At 38.5% G+C, this 20,417-nt stretch overlaps 2 protein-coding genes across 4 annotated transcripts in view; both read left to right on the top strand.

Moving 5' to 3' along the window:
- Positions 1–15,013, top strand: part of LEMD3 (LEM domain containing 3) — a 40,993-nt gene extending 25,980 nt beyond the window's left edge. The window contains exons 5-13 of the mRNA XM_063155120.1: positions 793–872; positions 953–1,101; positions 1,708–1,809; positions 2,815–2,917; positions 3,151–3,329; positions 9,927–10,008; positions 12,688–12,793; positions 12,880–12,958; positions 13,200–15,013. Of these exons, the coding sequence (XP_063011190.1) occupies positions 793–872; positions 953–1,101; positions 1,708–1,809; positions 2,815–2,917; positions 3,151–3,329; positions 9,927–10,008; positions 12,688–12,793; positions 12,880–12,958; positions 13,200–13,363 (1,044 nt within the window). The 3' untranslated portion in view covers positions 13,364–15,013. The remainder of the gene's footprint in view (positions 1–792; positions 873–952; positions 1,102–1,707; positions 1,810–2,814; positions 2,918–3,150; positions 3,330–9,926; positions 10,009–12,687; positions 12,794–12,879; positions 12,959–13,199) is intronic.
- Positions 15,014–16,309: 1,296 nt separating this feature from the next.
- MSRB3 (methionine sulfoxide reductase B3) overlaps positions 16,310–20,417 on the top strand; it is an 81,561-nt gene continuing 77,453 nt past the window's right edge. Inside the window, exon 1 of one of the 3 annotated variants that reach the window (XM_063155131.1) lies at positions 16,310–16,510. In XM_063155131.1, the coding sequence (XP_063011201.1) occupies positions 16,310–16,510 (201 nt within the window). Of the gene's footprint in view, positions 16,524–20,417 lie in introns of all 3 variants that reach the window. The other 2 variants (XM_063155132.1, XM_063155133.1) reach the window with 2 other exon arrangements.

The raw sequence follows: 20,417 nt of genomic DNA, 5'->3' as shown, positions 1-20,417 counted from the left end.
GTCTAATTTAACCATACAGCTTCTTTGCAGAATTTGTGTGTTCACTGATAAAATTTTCAATACTTTAGTCTCAAAGGTAAAATAAAACCATTACTGTCTTTTCTTAAGTACTTATGCTTGGCTTCTAAGCCAATGTGAGGTTCAGAGGAAAGATGAAAATAAAACTTTTTTGGGACTGTAATTTCAAATACAACAGTTACTTCCATTTTCACTTCTCTCTTTCTGCAAAAGAGCATGCAAGATGAGCTATGGAGAAAACCTTAGCTCAGACAGCAGTGAGTGTTATCCTATTAGAATTAATATAGAATAATTTTTTAAAAGTCAATGTAGTGATGTCAGTTCTTGATCTACAAATCCTGGATTTTTTTTCAAAATATCTGTTAAAACTATATGTACTCGAGCTTCTTAAAAAAGAATGGAGCATGGAACTGCTTTCATAGGAGGCGTTTCCAGCAGAGTTCAGATGCAGTTGAAGTTTCACTCTCGGAGTAGATTTCCAGCGATCGCCGCCTAGTGGCTGAATAGTTTTTTCTTACTCTAGAGTTGTGACTAAAACAGTGAACGTGGCTTGGCTTTTCAAATACTTCTGAGTTTGAGGGATGCTGGTGAGTCTGGGAACTGCTTGTAGGACAAATATATTTACTTTATGCAGTGAACACGTACTGAAAACCCGAAGTATCAGGAATGAAACAATATAGTTTTAACTACTGCTCTGTATAGTATCTCAGTTTTATTTGCATGATAAGTCCCTGGTTATTTATGAAATTACTGATTAATATTGTATTTTGACAGAATTTAGATCCAGAATATGAAAGTGTACTTAACACATCATTACAATGGATCTTGAATAGTGGGGAAGATGTTGGCATAAAGTAAGTGGTGTTTATTTCTTAATTTAATTTCTTCTAAGAGAATGTGTCCTTTTTAATAAGTACTGTACGTTTTTGAATAGGTGTCTCAGCAATGACCCTAATGAGATGGATGTCACTAATGTGACAGATGTGAAGTATCTGGAATCCACTAGTCCAAAGATGTCTTTCAGGTGTCGATTTCGCCGTGCGTTTGTTAATGTAACTCACAGATTATCAATATTGCTTTGGGGTAAGTTAATAAAACAGTCAACCTTTTTTTGTTGTAACTCCTATTTATCTAAGTGCATGGAGAAAAGCAAGTTTAGAGAAAGTTTTTATTCAGCCATAAAACTTAGAATTTCTGTTCATATCTTGATTAAATTAGGGTTTGATATGCATTTCTATTGCACCACTGTATTTTCACACTGGTTGTTATCATCTGCTTCTGTAGTCAGCTGAACATATTCTTTGGGAAATCTTTTTCCCTGCCAGAGCAATATCTTATGGCTTTCAAAAGTTCCATGTTGAACTGACCAGAAAAAGCAAACTGTTCAGTAAAAAGATGACAGCCTTAATTTTGAGGATATTTCACTGTTATTCCAGGAAGTTTAAAAAATAACTGCAAAAAAGATGGTCTGGAGTACTGAGCTGTTCTTAAAACAATAAATGTTTTTCTAGAAGTATCTGCCCTTTCAAGTGGAAGAGTTTGTTTTCAGGCAGCAAGTACAGTGTATTTCACTAGTTTTGGAATGTACAGTGCTTGTTAGATAGTCTACCTCTGAAGTATGCTTTGTAAACTCTGTTAAATATCCAGTGCTCTAATACTGCTTAAAGTGTATTATGCATGTTAATGCAGGTGTAGCAATGGTCTGGGGAGTCTTACACTACATGAAATACCGCTGGGCAAAAGAGGAAGAAGAAACAAAGCAGATGTATGATATGGTGGTGAAAATCATAGGTATGACATGTTTAATTGTGTCTGATATATCTGTATCAGCTTTGTATAAGCTTTCAGAGTACTGTTAATTAATTCAGTTAATGTTTCTTCATGTTTAGTTGTCATACTGTTAGAGTTCTTGGTCCAGTGTGATCTGTGTGTTTTATTTCTCTTTAAAATACCCCATCCTTTAAACCTAATCAAAGCTTTTGACATGAAGCTTGTAACTTGTGAATTACATCAACATGGCTATAAAGTTGCCATTGACTTGGTAGTTTTTTGTCCTCCTGTTGAATACAAATATAAATGTGATGTTTGTTTACTGAAGTATAGTGACATGTTGCTTTCTGTATGTGTTTTTTCAGCTAACTTCAGGTAAAATATCCACTCCAAAAATGTGTGGTAGCTCTCAATACCATCCTTAATGTTTTTTTCATAGAAAAAGCAGCTTTTTAGTTAATTACTTTTAGCAGGAGGTTTTTTGGCAAAATAGTATGCACAACTGAGATCTGAAATCCTCTCTTTCTACTTGAAGCCACAGTATTAGCAGTAGGTTCAGTTTGTAATCTTTCTGTTTGGAGTCTTGTAGTCTTGCTTAAGTTGTTCTATTACTTTCATTTATGGTAGTCACAATAAATACAGAGATGGTAGAGGAATCAAAACTTTTCTGTTTTAACCATGTGCCTACCTTTTTTGTCTGCAAATCAAGTTTTGTTGAGGTGGAAGGAAAGGACTTTATTTTCAAAGATGGCCATCTTTACTAACACTTAAAAAGTACCAGTCAAGAGTAAATGTAAGAACTGTCTTCCTTTACTTCAGAGTTACTTGGGATACCTAGATACGCTGTTAATTTGCCTTAAGAATGTTTTGGAAAAAACAATGATTCAAAATGCCAGAAAAACCTAACTATTGAAATCAGGAAGAGTGTTCAGAGTAGGTGTTAATTGCCAGAAGTGATAGTTTTCTTAATGTTTGCATGAGCTACAAGGTTATCAGTTTGGTTTCTTTTTTTTTTTTTGTCCTCAGATGTTCTAAGAAGCCACAGTGAGGCGTGTTCAGAAAATAAAGAGTTGCAGCCTTACATGCCAATTTTGCATGTGCGTGATTCTCTAATACCACCTCAGGACAGGTGCGTTCTCACTAGAAGTACTGAAAGGGGGGGGAAAACTAGTAAAAATAAATTGGTCAATTAACTTAATTTCAGATAAAAATAACTTAATTTCTTAATAGATTGCACAGTGTAGTATTTTGGAGTTTCCTGTTGATACAGATGGTAGGAAAAGCATTGGATTCTCTTACATTGGATTCAACTATGCAGGTTGTTGTTATGCTAACTTTGTGATTCTTGTTTCAATTTTTAAGGAGGAAGATGAATAAAGTCTGGAACAGAGCAGTTGACTTTCTTGCAGCAAATGAATCTAGAGTTCGCACAGAGACACGAAGAGTGGGTGGTGCTGAGTTCTTGGTCTGGAAGTGGATGCAACCTTCTGCAGCATGTGACAAAATTTTAGTGATACCATCGAAAGTGTGGCAAGGCCAAGGTACTGAAGATGTATTTTGCAGATATAATTGTCTTAATTCTGCATCTAACTTAAAAATGGTACTCTGTTGCTTGAAAACAGGCATGAAAGACTTGTTTTCTCTCTTGCATTTAAGGATTGTTATAAACTGTTAGTGCTACTTTTCTATTATCTTGTTTTATGGACTTACTTTTGGTGCATTGTGTCTGCCTTGTTTTCAAGGGAAGGTAGCTTTTTTGTTATAGCTACTGCAGAAATATGCAGTGGCTATTCAGCCAAAGTGAGTTACTATTTTTTTTTTGTGAATTTAAAAAGAATACTCTTTAGTTGGTCAAATTCTGACATGCTTACACTTACTGTTACTAGTGTAATTGGTTGTGTATGACAGCAGGTAAATTGTGTCTTGCAGACTTAGATTTCCTACTGTTAAGTTGCCAGTAAGCTGCCTAAAGACAAAGTTAGGGGGAAGAGATAATTATTTTAAAAGGGAAATTGCCAGGACAAAAGACTTCTCAATTAGGAAAATGTGCATTTGGAACATCTAATAGTGTTAGATGTTCTATCTCTGTCATAAATGTTTTTCTACACAGCATTTGTTTTTCAGACTCTGTGGTTAGCATTTGCTTTAATAGAGAAGGTAGTTTGTCATACACAGATTTTTCAGTGGTCTGTCACTTTTCAGTTCTATCATGAAACCAAATGGCAAGAATTTAATAAGTTTGCAGTTTTATGTCTGCAGTGGTCATATTTTCCTGGTTTGAAAAGCCTTTCTTGGTTTTTCTTTCTGCTTTTCTTCATGTTAAGCTTCAGGTTTTGGTTTGCTCTTTTTTTTTTGTCAATGAAAAATTGAAACTATAGGATTTGAATTCTGATTTGCAATTTAAAAAGAATGGTCATTTCTATCTCTGACTGAGTGTGAAAGTAAGTAATATCATTATATACTTCTCAAACTTATACTACTGGTTTTAGCATTACATTTCTCATTTTAAATAATTCATTGGAAACGAGGGCTGCTTTTTTAAAAGTACCACATGAATGCTGCTGCAGGCTTGAGGTTCTGTTTGCAGTAGTAGTAATGTAGCATTCTGCTGTGACAACTGTATTGCTGAATTTCTCAATTTCTCAAAGTTTTCTTGAGTGAAATGTGTATGTGAACTTTATTCCAGGAGTTGTGGAACCTTTTCTTTCCAGGACATTGTGCATTAGGGATGTGCAAGTGCTTTAGTTGCAATACAGAAATGGTGGGTTTTGTCAACAGCTGTTTCTCTTCCATCTCTGTAGTAGTGCCACGATTGAATTTCAAGCACTTAAATTGAACACAGCTTCTGCAAACCATAAATGTATTATAAATCTGAATCTTCTACATATTGTATTGTTCAGTGCAGGCTGGGAAACATCATGCTCTAGTTTCAATTTGCAGCTCATTTGCTCTCAGTTTTTCTTGTCCTGTTTGACTGCAGTATAAATCACTCCATGGCATTCTGTCCTGTATTAGAAATGGGATTGGATTCTCCTCACCTGGAGAGCCCTCAGTGTGTGATAGCTCAGGTGGTGTTTTGCTACCTGTAATACACATTCAAGAGTGTAAACGGAACAGTGGTCTCCAACACTTCCTAGAAATACTGCTGTAGTAGTATTGATATGCACCATCCCAGTCTGAGCATCTGATAACCTGCTTCAGCTTCTTGCAAATATGGACAGAATAACTTGATCTCTCAGCTGTGGCTTTCATCTGTATGTCGCTTAGAGAGTATGAACTACAACTTCCTGTTTCCTGTTGCATAGGATGTATCAAAATCCATTCTGTTGCAGTCCTTTTAATTGCAGTTTTTCTGATTTCCTTGTTATGTTTGAAGTTCAGTGAAGATCTTTGAAGAGCTGAAATTGCATACTTTGGCTCTAACAGAAGGGCGTGGAAATGGGGTGCCTGAAACTACAGTGGGTTATTTGGGCTCACATTATTTGATTATTTGGACAGTCAGCAGGCAAAGGCAATTTTCACATGCAAAGGCTCTTTCTATTTTGCACTCCTTGTGTTCAAATGACTGTTGGAAATAGTTCTGTTGCATAAGTCTCATGCTTTTTGCCCAGCTATTTCTTTCCTGATGTTAGGAATTCTACATGTATGTGTCACTTTCTTTCTTGGAAGTATGCATTAACTGGAATTTAAGTTCGTACTCCAGTTCTGATGTTTGAATGTATAAGTTCATAAATCTAGATACTCTTCAAGACTGCTATGCCCTCAACAGACTCAGCATATAGCAAATCATAATGAATTACTGGGTCTGAATCTTGTGAATAAATTTCAAGCTTGCAGTTTTTTAACCATCTGAGATCTGGTAGTGTTCTGTAGCAGAGAACAATACTTGAGCATGTGCAATTGAAGAAGAAACCCTTTTTGGAAAGGCCTGTCATAATTTTACAAGGGTATCCATTAATGATAGTGTGCATTTTAACTCTTGGGACCTGTAGCTTGCCTGAGATCTAATGCCTGCTGTCTGTTAGCAGTGTGTTAAAGCTTCACTGTGACATTTTGTCCAGTTCTTCAGGGTGCAGCCTGTGTTTTGATAGTTTAGTTTGTTTTTGTTTTTTTTTCTGGATTAGAATAAATTCTGGTGCCATTCCTTTGAAATATTACCTACTGGATACAGTAGCTGTATTTGTTAAAAAGAAAAGGGTAGGTAAGCTAATTGTAGGGTGGACAAATGCGATGTTTTGAAAACAATATACAAGAGAATAGTCGATTGAGAAACAATCTGGATCATGCCAAGTGATTTAATTAAATCTCACAGTGGAGAGAACCCCACAATTCTAGTGTGTTCAGTTTGCTTTTGAAAGAACAGATACAATTGTCCTATCGCACCTTTGATAACTGGAACTCTGAAGAAAGCTAGGTAGGCAGGGCTGCAGTGTAGCTAAGCTAACAGTACAAGCTAAAGTTCCTTGACAGCTCTGGAGATGCGATAAAGAGGTTCTCTGAAGTACCACGTCTAGGGTGATATTTCATCCTGCAGCGTGGAAGATAACCTGTTACCTTTTGTGAATGACACCCCTCCTCCCTGGCTTGTGAGAACATAATCCTTTCTCTGAACAAAAACAAATAAAAAAACCCCAAACCACAATTATACTCTGAATTATTGCAAGAAAACTGGATTTCATGCTGCTTGTAAAATTCAGTATCCATCCTGTGTTTGTCTTCTATAGCTGAATTAGCTATATTGAACCTCAATTCAACCATACTTTTCTCTTTGGTGATATTAATTTCAGCATCTTCCATGTGTAGTAAAGAACATATTGTATAGAACACGATGTATAAAAGAACATATTTTCAATATTTTCAGGTAATTGTTTTCTTTTTTTTTCTTGCCTTTGATAAGAAGGGTTAGTACTTATTAAATTGCAGTGATCCATGGCTTAACATTGAAAAAACCTGGTTTTAAGAAACATGGCTACCTATATTTGATGCAAGTATTCAGCCTTACCAGGTTCATCAAATTTACATCTAAAGATCTTTTGGGTTGTCTTGTAACCCATGGTGATGATACTTGGGAACTCCTTTTGTAATAATATGCTAGTAATTCAAGGGGTATAGAAAGCTGTACTGCAATCTCTTCAATGGTCATTTTGAAGCCAGTGCAAGAGATACTTCTTCCATCATAGACAGTAATAAAGGGGTTGACAAAAGCACATGTGTTTAGCTGCTGCTGCTCTTCAAATCTGGAATGATAGTGATACTCAGTTTAAGGTAGTAAAATAATGTACATTATGAATTAAATAAAAAGTAGCTTCCTTTTCTTGAAAGTGCTCAGTAATCCCCATGGGGAATTTATGAAAGTCCTGAGTTTTTTCCCACCAGTGGCTTACTACACAAAGTTGTGTCTCTGCTTCCCTATCTCATCTCTACCTTTTCATCTTTGTCTTGTAAGCATTACTCCTTAGACCTATGTAGAAAAGGATGTGAGATACTTAGTTAACCAGTGTGTAGCTTATACTGTTGTCCTGCAAGAATGTTTGCTTATGCCCTTATCAAGAATATTTTGTATGCTCCACACCAATGTAACTTTTCAAATAATCAGTACTCTATTCTGAACAGCTTTGCCACTGAAGCAACTTCTTTTAGAGGAGGGGGAGAATCAGTTGTTACAGATGTGAAATTAAGTTCAAGAGACATCACTTAACTATGCTGGTTTCAGTTTTGCTGTGTACGTACAACATTAACTTGCCTGTGTCTTCTCTACCTTCTCTTTTTTGGTGCCATTTCTGGTATACATATTAAGGGTTATTATTGTTCTAGCATTAATTTCACACTTCACTGATTTCCATGTAATTTTTTTCCCTTATACATGAAAAGCTCCATCTAAGTTGCAAAAGTTACTTTTAATTTAGCATGATTTTGAGAAGTTTTTTTGAGAAAAGACAGAGTTCATCTTTATTTTCATATGCTGCACTGCCCTGGGCACACTTCCCTACTGGTAGGATGTTACATTAAGTTAGAAGCAGTTTAGTCTTGTGCTGATGGTAGGCTCTGGCTGAGGTTATCTCAGTAAGCACCTGAGATCTTCCAGTCAAAAGGACATCAAAGTTATTAGAAACTGGAACAGGCATAGTTCCATAGAATAGTTTATATAGGTAACTACACTAAAGGGTGAATTCCCCATTTAGTTACTTTTGGATAGCTCAGTGGTTTAACTGCTTCCATAAATATCAGTATGGAGTTTTTTTAGTTCATAAACAGCTTGCAGAAATGTTGATCCTCTGGGTCTAGGATCTCTGCAAATAACCTCGCTATTCTTTATCCTTGGATTAAAACGATGTGCTGAATAAACCTAGTTATAAACAATCAGCACATAATTTCCTCAACCCCACACCTTTTCAGGTCCAGGTCCATGACTAGGCCACCCCAGATCACCTTCTCCAGTATGGTGTGGTGCCCCAGTGTACAATATGCTGGTGACATTTCACCCCCCCCTTGATCTGCTGGAGCCAACCTCCATAAGTAAGGTAAGTCCATGTATTTTTCAATGTTGCTTAGTTCTGTAAAGTTTTTATTGTATACCCTATGTATAATTTTTAATAAGGGGCAAAAAACTTTACAAAACCATGTGCTATTGAAAAAGGACTTGTCCTTAAACTCTAGGCAGCTTAGAGATAGATGCAGTGTCACCAGCATACTTAGAAATCTCTTCCCAAGACAAAAACAGACAGTTATTACAGGTGTTGGTGACTTGCACTCTGTGTGCATGTATTCTTAATAAGAACATTTCTAGTTATTTGGGGAACTTGCAGTAGGTTGGATATTAGAATTGGAGGTTACCTTTTCTAATTTCTAGTTGGTAATTATATTTCATTTGTCTTGAGAATTTACATAAGAATAAGTTTTTCTACGCAGTATCTCCAGGCAGTGAATTTTCTCTTGGTTAGTGCTTGTCTTTCACAAACTGTGTCTTCCACATGACTTAATTTTGTCTGTGTGACACAGTTTTTGTTTGGGTGGCATACAGAAGAGCAGCAGTGTTCATGTATTTTGGATGTACTTTCAAGATTTTAAAAGATCAGCAGTAAGAAGCACAGACATCTGCCCACAACAGGCACTTCTGACCCTTGGAATATAACATCCTGAATATGTTAAATTTTTCTAAAGTAGAATTGCAAAGGAGAAGCATTAATAGTTTTTTTGTTGTTGATATTTTAATCTTATGTTCAAACTCTTGAATCTACTTAGTCTTCAAAGTAAAATTTCCTTCAAGCCTTGAAAGCTGTTTTACTAGGCTATCCCCTTTCATTTCCACTGCTGATTTGTTGGCCCTTCTCAAGGTATGGAGCTGCCTTATCTGAATCTGAAGTGGCCCTTGATTCCTTTTCTCATGGTACAGTCTTCTCTTGTGACTCTCACAAGTAGAACTTGTGAACTTTAGTGAAGTTACTATTTATTTTAGGATTTCAGAATGTATTTTGTGGCACTGTTCAGCTTTGAGTTACTCTGTAATTTTTGATTTTCATTTTTCTTCTTATATCTGTTTTATCCTCTGGTATGTTTCATTTCAGATTTTTAGAAGCTTCTGATCATGTGTGATCATTTAGGGCTATAAAGGCTCTGTCCTTTTAGCGCATCCTTGACATGTTACTGCACTACAAATGTAATGCAACATCCATCTTAAGGTCTCCTTTTTTATTAGCCAGATGGGCAGCATATTGCCCCAAAAGTAGAAGAAATTAAAATTTCATCAGGCAGTTAGAGCTGTATGGTTAACTTCCAGTTCCAAAAGTTTACTCCAGGTGTTGTGTATATCTGGATTTTCATGGAGATGTAGTGCAAATCCTTTCTTTTCAAGTATGTGTTATTTTTAAAAATATCCTGAATTCCTTCCATGTGGCCTGGATATAAGAGAGTGTCTTAAATGTAGAGGTTTTAAGTATAAAAAATTAAGCAAAATATGGTATGTTTTCTTCAGTGTGGTAGAAGACTGTGTGAAACTAATTTGCTTGAATTCTTTCAAATATGAATTAAACTTTCTTCTGAGTAAAACTAGAAAGGTATTAATGTATAAAGTTGACATTTCTTACCTCAATGGCATTATGCCTGTAAATAATTAATATTTAATTTATTTTTCTTTCTAGCATTTCATCTAGATAGAAGAAATTCACCCCCGAACAGCTTGACACCGTGTCTAAAGATTCGCAATATGTTTGATCCAGTTATGTAAGTAAAAGCAGTTATCTTGTCTGTATTTCTGCATTCTTTTGGAAGAGTCCATTTCTTACCTCTGAGAGGGGTTTGGAAGAAGTGAAGAAACATGAACATGTTGAAAAAAACAGGTTGTTAAAAAAAATGTTTCTCTTAACATCTTTGAGAAGACATAAAAAATCTTAACCATCTGTCTTCTGTCCTTCATTGTATTGCTCTGTGTCTTTGGCTCACTTCTTGAAGGATGTGGCATATAGTCAAACTACTTGGAGCAATGACTGATCTTTATACATTAATTAAATTTGTAATGTTCAATTGTATCAACTGACAGAGGAGACTCCTGTGGCCTGACAACAGATTGTAAGTTTTTAAAGTATTGCTCAACATTCTGGAGTATTTGGACTGCTACAAAGCTTGCACAGTTTGCATTTAAAAGGCTGAATTTAAATTGCTTTAATGGCACTGTGACTGCCTAATTTTGAAGCAAATGGATTTTTGTAGTGGGAACAAATTAGTGCTGTGTAGTGGCTTCTAATGCTCATGTAATTCTCATAATTCTGAAGTATGTACTGTGTATGAATAAGTAACAAGCTTATTTAATGTACCAAAAGCTAAGGAAAAATAATTAATTTTTTTTGTAATCTTTTAAATCTTCATCTACTCCACTTTTCTGTAATATCGCCTTTGGCTGTGGACTAGATCGCGGTAGGAGTTGGGAACTAACACATAGGTTATGCCAGATAATCCTGTCTAAGCTTTGAAGTCTCTTTGTCCACTGTAAAGAGATACAGGCACTCCAATAACTTCACTGGAGTAAATTATTCCTTAATGTGATTATACAAGGGAAAAATACAGAGGCTGTGTCTTACAAGGGTACATGTGAGATGCTACCTCAATAATACAACCTATTGATTAGGACAGGAAGTAGGGGAGGACATCAGCCTATGGACACAAATGATTGCTAAGTTTGGATGTATTTATTCAGCCTTTTTTCTAGCCACACTTAATTAGTTTAATTCCTTGCCTTATTAACTGAAAAGCTGTTAGTTAATTTAGCTGGAGACAGTGTTACCTCTCACATAGAGAAGTACTCCAAAAACCTTTTCTCAGTGTCTTTAAGATTTAATGTCTGGTCAAAGACACCAGCTTCTGTAGCTTCTATAATAGTTTTCAGGTTGGAGTAGGGTGAGCAAGACTGAAATTTCAGGGGTTGTTCTTGAAGCAAATTGATCCTCCTGTAGGAGGATTAAAACATGAGATTTGCAGAGAATTTTAAGTGATATCAGCATCCTTATTGTAGATGCTTCAAAGGAGACTTTGTGAGCTGTATTGGTTAGTCTGAGTGGTACTGAAATAAGTCCATTCCTGAAGCTTCACTGTAATATTTATTGGTATGTGGTATTGGCTATTTTCCTTTTTCAGAATGTTAGCAGTTCAAAATGTCTGCTGTTAATGGAACTAATTACTGAGGTGTTATTTTTGTCATAACAGTCTCCCTTTTTAGCCTTTATCTTTGCTGTAAGTTTCAGTGCTTTTCAGTACTGACCCAGTCCATGCCCAACAGGTGCATTTAAAAGCCCCAACATTTATAGACTAGGAGTTGTGTTTTGACACTTGTCTTTAGTGCCTATGTCCAGTCAGCTATTTGGAACATTGCAACTTCTAATACATTGAATTTTTGTAGACCTTTTCTTTTGGAAGCTGACCTAGCTCCATTACTGGACGGCTGGATTGCATTCATAGTGGGATCCAATTCCATATTGTACTCCCTAGTGCATTCTTCTTCTGTGAGCTGTCTTTCAGAGGACTGTTGTTTAAGGAAATAGTTCTTATCATACCCTTGTAGCTATCTTAAAGAAAACACAAATAAAAATCCAGAGCCCTCAGTGCAAGACAAACTGTATTATTAATCTGCTTGTGTCATTAGAGGAAGGAGGCTTATGTTCTTGTTCCAGACCTGAAAGGGATGAATGCTTTCATCCATCTAAAACCACCTAAAACACAGAATGTACCAGTCTCTGTGATTAGATTGTCAAGTATTGTTTTGACGTTTGCTGTGGGTACAAGGTATGTTTAACAAAACTAGTTTTAGCTGCTCTTACAGTGACTGTATACTGACAATAATTACTGAGTTCCTTTCAGTGATTACACCAGTAGCTGTTAGAAGCAGCCCCATGAAAAAGGTCTTTTTTCTTGGCTTGAGAATCATCTGGGAATATAGTGGTTAACTTTTTTTATTAATATTAGCACAGCACATAATCACCTCTCTACTGCCAAAAGTCAAGGAGGAATCATATCAAGGGAACAACTTGTCCAACTTGTTCACTTGTACATTATGAACCCTCACATCACAGCATCAGACTTTGTTGTGTGTTCTAGACATTTACTATGCAAGGCAGAAACATGTTTCTTTAACTATCAGTCTAAGCACCAGTTGGATAGGCCCATTTTAGGACAACACCCCACCCCCCAAAGAAGTTACTTCTCTTCATTTGTAGGGTTGAATTTTCTAAAGTGGACTATGGGAGCCAATTTATGGTGTATTCAGTAGGAAAAGTATTTAACCTGTCCCAGAGGCATTTACCAGAAAATTATGTAAAGTTACAGAGAAACCAGACTCAGTAGGGAAGTATGAGAATGTTGTGACTGTTTAAAGAATTACATAGTCCCTTAAATTTTTCATTGTTTGCCTAGGGAAATAGGTGATCACTGGCATCTAGCAATTCAAGAAGCAATCTTGGAGAAGTGCAGTGATAATGATGGAATTGTTCATATTGCCGTAGACAAAAATTCACGTGAGGTGAGTGTCTTTCCAGTAACATCGTCATACTTCATCCTTTTCAGCTGGACTGGCAAAAAACCCAAATCCCTCTTTCTCTTACTTAGGGCTGTGTGTATGTCAAGTGTCTCTCCCCGGAGTATGCTGGAAAGGCTTTCAAGGCATTACATGGCTCTTGGTTTGATGGTAAGGAATGAGAGTTTATAATAAAACATGAAATTACCCATGGGTGCGGAAGATGGGGGCAGTTTGAGTTCTTTTAAATGGTGAAGTATTTGGTATCTAAAGTATTGAGCAGTTAAAAAATTAAACTAATAATTAGTAAACTAATTTTGATGTAATGAAATATTTGTGTTTTACATCCTGAAGCAAAATGGAATAATACTGAACTAGAAGGTTTCTCTTTTCCTGTTTCTTTGCCTTGTAGGAAAGCTGGTAACAGTAAAATACCTGCGACTAGATCGGTATCATCATCGTTTTCCCCAGGCTCTTACTTGTAACACTCCACTGAAGCCATCAAACAAACACATGAACTCTATGTCACATCTGCGTCTTCGGACAGGCACAACTAACTCTCAGGGAAGTTCCTGAGAAAACTTTCTACAACTGCTAGGACTGTTACTTGCAACAGGAATGTTCCTGTTCGGCCGCCGTCTTCCTTTTTTAGTGCTTTTTGTATGTAATACTTTAAAGAATTAAATAAAAGTTCGAACGTTCCAGAAGTCTTGTTTCCAAAGGGACTTAGCAATGAGGCAGTAATACTGAGCTGACAAAAAAGGAAAAACAAGTTGTTTCACAAAGTTTTCTGGGGCTATAGTAAACCAATGCATTTAAGTTTTGCATGAGGAATACCAATTTCATTATACATTTGCAGATGTGGTGACGTATTTTTGCACCAAGAAGTGTTTTTGCTAATACAAAAGCATGGAGAAAAGAAGACTTCCTGTATTTCCATAGTTTCCTGTGAAATAATCTTGTGGGTATTTTGTAACAAGCAACCTACAGTTCCTGATGGTGAATAAGTTAAAAGAAAATTCAGTCAATATTAGTTTTTTGTTGCTATATAAAAATCTTTTTCTGCAGCTGGGGTATGGGGAAAGTGAATTTGGCATTAGTGGTTGCATATCAATGTGAGGGAAGATGAACTGATTGCGGATGTACTGGGTTTTGTATATAAATGTAAATGCTGGTGGTGGCAAAAAGGGTTGTGTTCTGTGAGGATGTCTGCGTCAAAGCAGCAAATAAGCTTCCTATTTTATTCAAAACCTATTGTTTTATATGGTTTTGGCTGTACCATGACAAGAGGCCAAATACTTAAAAGTGTTGGATACAGGTTCAATATCTTTTATAGGTTTTATATAAAATACCTTACTGATTTTGTGTGAAAGGTCTGATACCAATTGTAATGAATTCAAATTTGTGAGCAATAAAGAAGCAATTGGCAGATACTGGAAAAATATTTTGTGAAAAGCTGTATTTATTATTACAAGTGTCAGGGCTGTGACAAAATACCATTGGATTAAATGACATTCCCAATATATTATAACATGTTTTAATTCTCCATTTATGTGTTAAAATTTAAAAATTCCTTCCTTGCAACAATTTTGGCTCATGCAAACTAGTGCAGCTGACAGTAAATCTTGTGATTCCAAGCTTGTAAATTTACTAATGTTTACCTAGAAGTACAAAATTGTTGCTGAGAAGCTTAGTTGCAAATCTAAGATTATTGGCTTTACTAATCCCCGCTCCTACAACCATTTTACCTAGTTATCCAGCTGAACATCCTGTAGGAGGTGAGACTGGAAGCACACCAGTCCCACAAATTTTACTGAAACTCACTTTACTTTGTAGATATGATGGATCTGCAGCATGAACTTGCACAAATAATGCACGTTTTTCTTACAGTTAAGTAAACATGATGCACACTATTCTGCAACAGGAAATCCTATTGTGCCTTACCTTTGTGCTTTTGTGGGCACCATGTTTATTATTGGAGAGTTTGTTAACCGAAAAATTTTAAATCCTTGGTTTTATGTCTCAGATGCTAATGAATGAGTATATATAATATATAATCAGCCATGCAGAATTCTACTTACCAAGGACAAGTACATATTTTTGATGGGTAAGTGGATTGTGCCAGGTCTGGTAGATTTTTGATGAGTTTTATTATATACATATATGTATATGTATAATATACATGTATATGTATTATATATATGTATATAAACTAATTTTGTTGTATTTGATGTGCATCATAGTGATTTGTTAACCTGACCTTAGTGACCCCATCTTGTGACCTGTTGCAAGAGTGAATGTAAAAATAGCTGTGGCATTTTAAAAGGTCGCCTCGATGCAAATGCATCTATCTTGCTTCTAAGATATATTTCTTGTAAACACTGTACATTTTAATTGTAATATGTACTATTATGCAGCTTATTTTACCTTAAACTGTTAAGTTGACCGATATCCCTTCCTGCAAGACAGGGGAATATGTATAATATCTGAACATTTGAGAAAAATCAGATGTTTGTTGTAACTTGTCACCCTATCCTGTAAAAACAAACAAAAAACCAAACCAGACTCGAATTAAAGGTTTATTAGGGGTTTTTATATGTGTCTCACCTTCTAGATATTCGGGTGTCTCTGACTCAAATGCTTTTCTTATCTGGGGTGGAGGAGGAGATTGATTTGTAACAGCCATGTAATTAAGTTTTAGTATTTGTTAGGATGTGAATGGGTGCTGCCATGAGCTGACACAGCCGAGTTTCACTTAACTGTCAGCTGGACTTTTGTCCTGATTTTGTTCACAGGGAGTGCAGAGACATTACCTTGCTTCCTAAGTCATGCCGTGTTGTCTGCCCTGTTAAAGGACAGGGCTGAAAAGCCTTAACCTTGTGCTTTCAGCCGCTTTCTTGTACTTTGAGGTACAAGAGTCATGAACGGGATTTTGGTAGAGTAACAGAAGAGGTTGGCTTTTTTTCCTGCCATTATCTTGCTTTGTTTGAGAATTGTTTTAGTGACAGGTTGAAGTTTTGGGGGTAGGAGGAACAAACCAGGGTCTGTCAGTCCATTATTTACATATACGCGTCGCGTGAGGAAGGGGAGCAGGAGGAGGAAGTTCGATGTCGTTCAGTTCCCTCCTTTTTGGAAGCTCGGCAGGGTGGGCATTGAGCGCTGTGGTAGTTTCGGGGCCGGTGCTAACGTGAGGAGCTGGCTCGGGCTGGGAGCCGTGGGCCGGAGCCGCTGCGGCGCTGGCAGCGCTGTCCCCGCTGCCGGCCGGCGCCGCGCAGGCAGCTGAGGGTCACGGCAGCGCCGGCTCCGCTCGGCCCGAGCGCTCCGGCCGGGGCTCCCTTGGAACCGCAGGAAGGTCTCTTTAAAGGGGCGCGGAGCCGCTTCCTCGGCCTGCCCGAAGCGCACCCTTTAACCCTTCGGACAGGGCGCTTCGGCCGTGCCGCGGCGGCGGGACGGGGCAGGGTCCCGGCCGCCTCCCCGCGCTGCCGGGTGGTGCCGGGCGTGCGGCGGGAGTCTCCCGGCTCCATGTTCATATTTGGCGTTGGCCGCCGGTGCCCAGGAATTTCCCGTCATGCTCCCCGGGCGGCGGGCCCGTCACTGCGCTCCCGCGGGGCGGGGGGGCCGGGGCCGCTCGCTCGCTCCCTCGGGCCGCTCCCATGCGCGCTGCGCCGCCGCCGCTGCTCCCCGCGCTCTGCCTGGCGCTGGCGGCCGCCGCAGGAGCCGCAGGTAGGAACCGCAGGTAGGAGCTGCGCCCGGCCCCCCGCCTCCACACCGGCCCCCGCTGCCGTGCCGCGGGGAGGGCGGGCCGGGGGCTGCGGCGGGGGCGAGGGGAGGAGCGGCCCCGGCGGCGCGGGGGACCGGGCCGGGCCGGGCCGCACCTGCCGGGGCTGCGGCGGGAGCGGAGGGCAGCGGGTCGGTGCTGAGGAGGACCCTGCGGCCCCTGCCGGCGGCGGAGAGGGGGGCTGGGGTCGAGGGTCGCTCGGGTCGGTCCCCGTGTCACGGAGCGAACCTCTGACAGGGCTCGTCGCCCCCGCAGCCCGGCCGCAGCCCGGCCGTGCCGTTCCCGTGGCCGCCGCAGCGCCTGGACCCTGGCGCGGCGCAGGGCTCCGGGTGTCCTGCGCGGTAGCTGGAGCTCCTGACTCGAACGGGGCGCACAGCAGAATAGCTGGCGCGGGGAAGCAGCGCTTGACCAAGTGCGTAATGAGTTCAGTACAGCCGCGATCCCCAGCTCAGTAAATTGTGCAGCGCTAGGTCCAAAAGGAGCTTAAACTTCACAAATGAGCTCAGAATTTGGTTGTGTTATTCTGAGGAAGCTCAGTATGTTCGCTGACTAGGTCTGTTTGGTGTTATTCTTCTGAAAGATACAATCGATGCAAAGGATAAAGTATAATTTATTTCTTACTGTCCCCTGCCCAAGTTGATGTAGCTGTACTTGCGTCGGAATATTCCTGGAAACAGAAATGAGACTTAATTAAGCTTCCTGTAGTATTTGACAAATTAGCTATAAATGCTCTCTTTCCTGCTTGAGCTGAATTTTCAGTCATCACCCTCTTAGCTCAGACTGTCTGAAGGCACAGTGATCTTAAACAAGCATAGCTGTGTATTAAAAATGCCAAATCTAACAGTAGTTATCTACAGATAAGGCCGAATGTCCACTGTTAGCTAGTGATAAATGCTGTAAGGCAGTCTCTGAAGGTGTTCCAACCCTGAACACAGCATTTAGGAAAGTACAGAGCCCTACATTATATATGTCATGCTTTTAGCTCTTTCTCTGTTGTTGCTATTAAAACTGTTCTGGAGATGAGTTCTCTGGACAGATAGAAATCAGAATAAAAAATCTGCAATAGCCAGATACTTTGCCTTACTGGTACGGCTTGCTTATGGCCAGTCACCTGTAAATGGAACAGCCGTCTCCAGTCCCACTATATCACAGTGCCACTCATTTGAATCCAGAATTTAATGCTTAGAATTCATCCTGCTTATGTTCTTGCCCTTGCTGAGTAGACATAAGTGCTTTCTGTCTTATTTGCTGATGATTCCGAACTTTTTGTTACGTTGCTGCGTGCCTTTGCAGTTCGTCATGATTCCTTGTCTGCCAAATTTGGTTGGTAACAGTGCCCTTTGAGTCTGATTCTGGGAGTAGTTTCCATGTGGCTTGTCATCTTAATCAGACGTTTGCTCATAGTTTCTAAAAGAATCTCCTGCCTCATTTTAGACATGGCTTATTTTAGAACAGTATTTTTCAACTGTCTTTTAAAATTTATGTAGGGAATTAACTATGGTTAGCAGCTTAACCAGAGTTACTAAATAATCCTAGAATTCTGAGATTAAAAAAGGATTTTTTTAAGAAATAAAGTTCGGCATTGCTTTGTTAAAACTGGCAAAATTAATGGAGTTAAACAATATATAGTTCAGTCCAGGATGTGGTTGGTCAGTCCTTTTCCCATCTGATGTACCTCAGATCTTAATAATACACATTTGGAATGATCTTTTAGGAGGAAAAAACAATTCTAATTTTCTTCCAAAGGCACAATCTTTAAAAATAGTGCCTTTGTAGATGGGGTAATGTTTCTATATTTGGTAGCAAAGCCATATAAAGTAGTTGATCCTAGACAAAAATAAAGTCTTTTGACTGATTGACCTTGCTCATTTTTCCAAGTGGTAGCAGTTACTCTTACAAGGGTTAGTTAATTCAGATGCTAATGTCAGTACATACTGTAAGAATTCCTTATTTTTTGTTTGTACATGCCATAAGAATTCCTTACAGCTGTTTGGTAAGGGCCAGCTTGCACGTGAGGGAGGTATTTGGTCCTTTGCCCTGTTATTTATGAAGGTATGGAGGATCTTGTTTACCTACTCATGTTTTGTCAGCTTTGTAAGCTGATACTTGTTTCTGTACCATTGGAGATCCAGCCTATTTATTACATTAGAAATGCTAGAAAATAGAATTTATCTATTAGGTGAATTGTTAACGGTTCTTTTGTTACTTATTTCCAAGGATGGGGTAATAAGAGTCAGTAGGGGAAGAGAAGAAAACACACTGTTAAGGATTTAATCTTCTCAGACAGAAGGTTAAGAAGTCTGCCTGTCTGCATCTGACTGGCATTGCTGCAAGCCAGCAATGCAGTAAAGCCATCCAATTTGGAGATAGCTTTGTTGAGCCGCATAATGCAAGTGAGTGTGTCCTCATTACAGAGCAACTCTTAAACTACACGCAGCATTGTATTAGTCATAGGTAGGGAAAATGACCTTATTTTCCCCTTTCTATTATTTTTCTTTTCCATTAAAAGCTGCAGTTTAGGTAGCACCCAGGCTATATATGAACTTAAGCTATGGAGGCTTTAACTGATAGGAAAGTGGAATAAACATTGGCCTAATTATAGCTGAGTCTAGTTCTAGTTTATGGATTCCTTAGCCAAAAGATCCCTACATGGACCCTCAAATTCCTGGTGTGTTTATGACATTATAATTAGGAATTACTGTTGAATAAAGTCAGGTGTGGATTTATCTTACCCTGAGTAACTCTGAAGTTGGTATGCTTATTTTGGAACAAACTACAAGATTAGACAGGAAATAGGATGTTTCTTGCTCAGGAGTATTCATGTCCATACATGGAGTTATTTCAAGGTTACTTTTTCCACATAAAAACAGAAGTCTTTTAAACAGAACAACAAAAAACCTGAGAGCTTTCGGGACTTTTTTTTTTTGTGTGTGTCTCATAGAGTAAGAAGTGGCTACAGGCTAACTTTCCCTTCTCTTACTCACCTTGCTTTGGTAGGATTTATTGTTATCTTTTCAGAGGCTTCATTTCCCTCCGAAGGATAATTTGTTCTCAGTGAGCTATTAATATGTACTAGCTTAAAAAAAAAAAAAAAAAGCACAAACCCAGAGATTTAAGTCCTTCTCTGTGGTATTTTGTGAATGTATAACCAACTTGCAGTGTTTTTAAAGTAATTTTCAACTAACCACTTAAGAAAAGGAAGGAAACACATATTGCATCATTAATTTCTACCAGAAGTTGAAGAATATCATTGTGTATTTCAAAAGGGATTTTTGTGTCTTTAGTTTGTGAAGACACTGATCTGTATTTTTTGTGTGAAAATAAGGTAGAAGAATTCTTTGAGAACCCCATTTATGGTGAGGTAATTGGAAATTATAATTTATCTGCTTAGCTCCAGCCTTCTGGTTCTCATTTAGCAACCTCAATTCAGCATTATCTGAAAACCACACAATCTGGCAACTGGATCTGGGAATAAAGAGGCTTTTTGCAATAAGGACTTTAGGATCTGAGGAATTGAACGATACTAGCCCAAAACAGGCAAGAACAATACTTACACTTATAAGGTGCTAACACAGTTTTGCTGTCCTCACAGACTTAAATTATAGTTTAGCATTGTTTTGTAAAATAATTATTAGCATAAATACTTCTTTATTTCCAGAAAGTTTTGGATTTAAATGTGATTCAGCTTAGACAAAGTCTAAGGACAGGACTTCTGCAGAGGTCCCCAGTTTGCTTTTTCCTTTCAGTAGCATCTGAACATCAGGATTGGTGATTTCTTTGAACTGTGGGCAGCAGCTTAGCAAAATGTACATGGCGTGCTAACACATTGTTTTGTTAGGAAGTGTTACCTCA

This window comes from Melospiza melodia, chromosome 4 (genome assembly GCF_035770615.1).
Source record: "Melospiza melodia melodia isolate bMelMel2 chromosome 4, bMelMel2.pri, whole genome shotgun sequence".
NCBI classification, from domain to species: domain Eukaryota; kingdom Metazoa; phylum Chordata; class Aves; order Passeriformes; family Passerellidae; genus Melospiza; species Melospiza melodia.
Note: the sequence above shows the minus strand (reverse complement) of the source record. Positions and strands in the feature narration are given on the sequence as shown.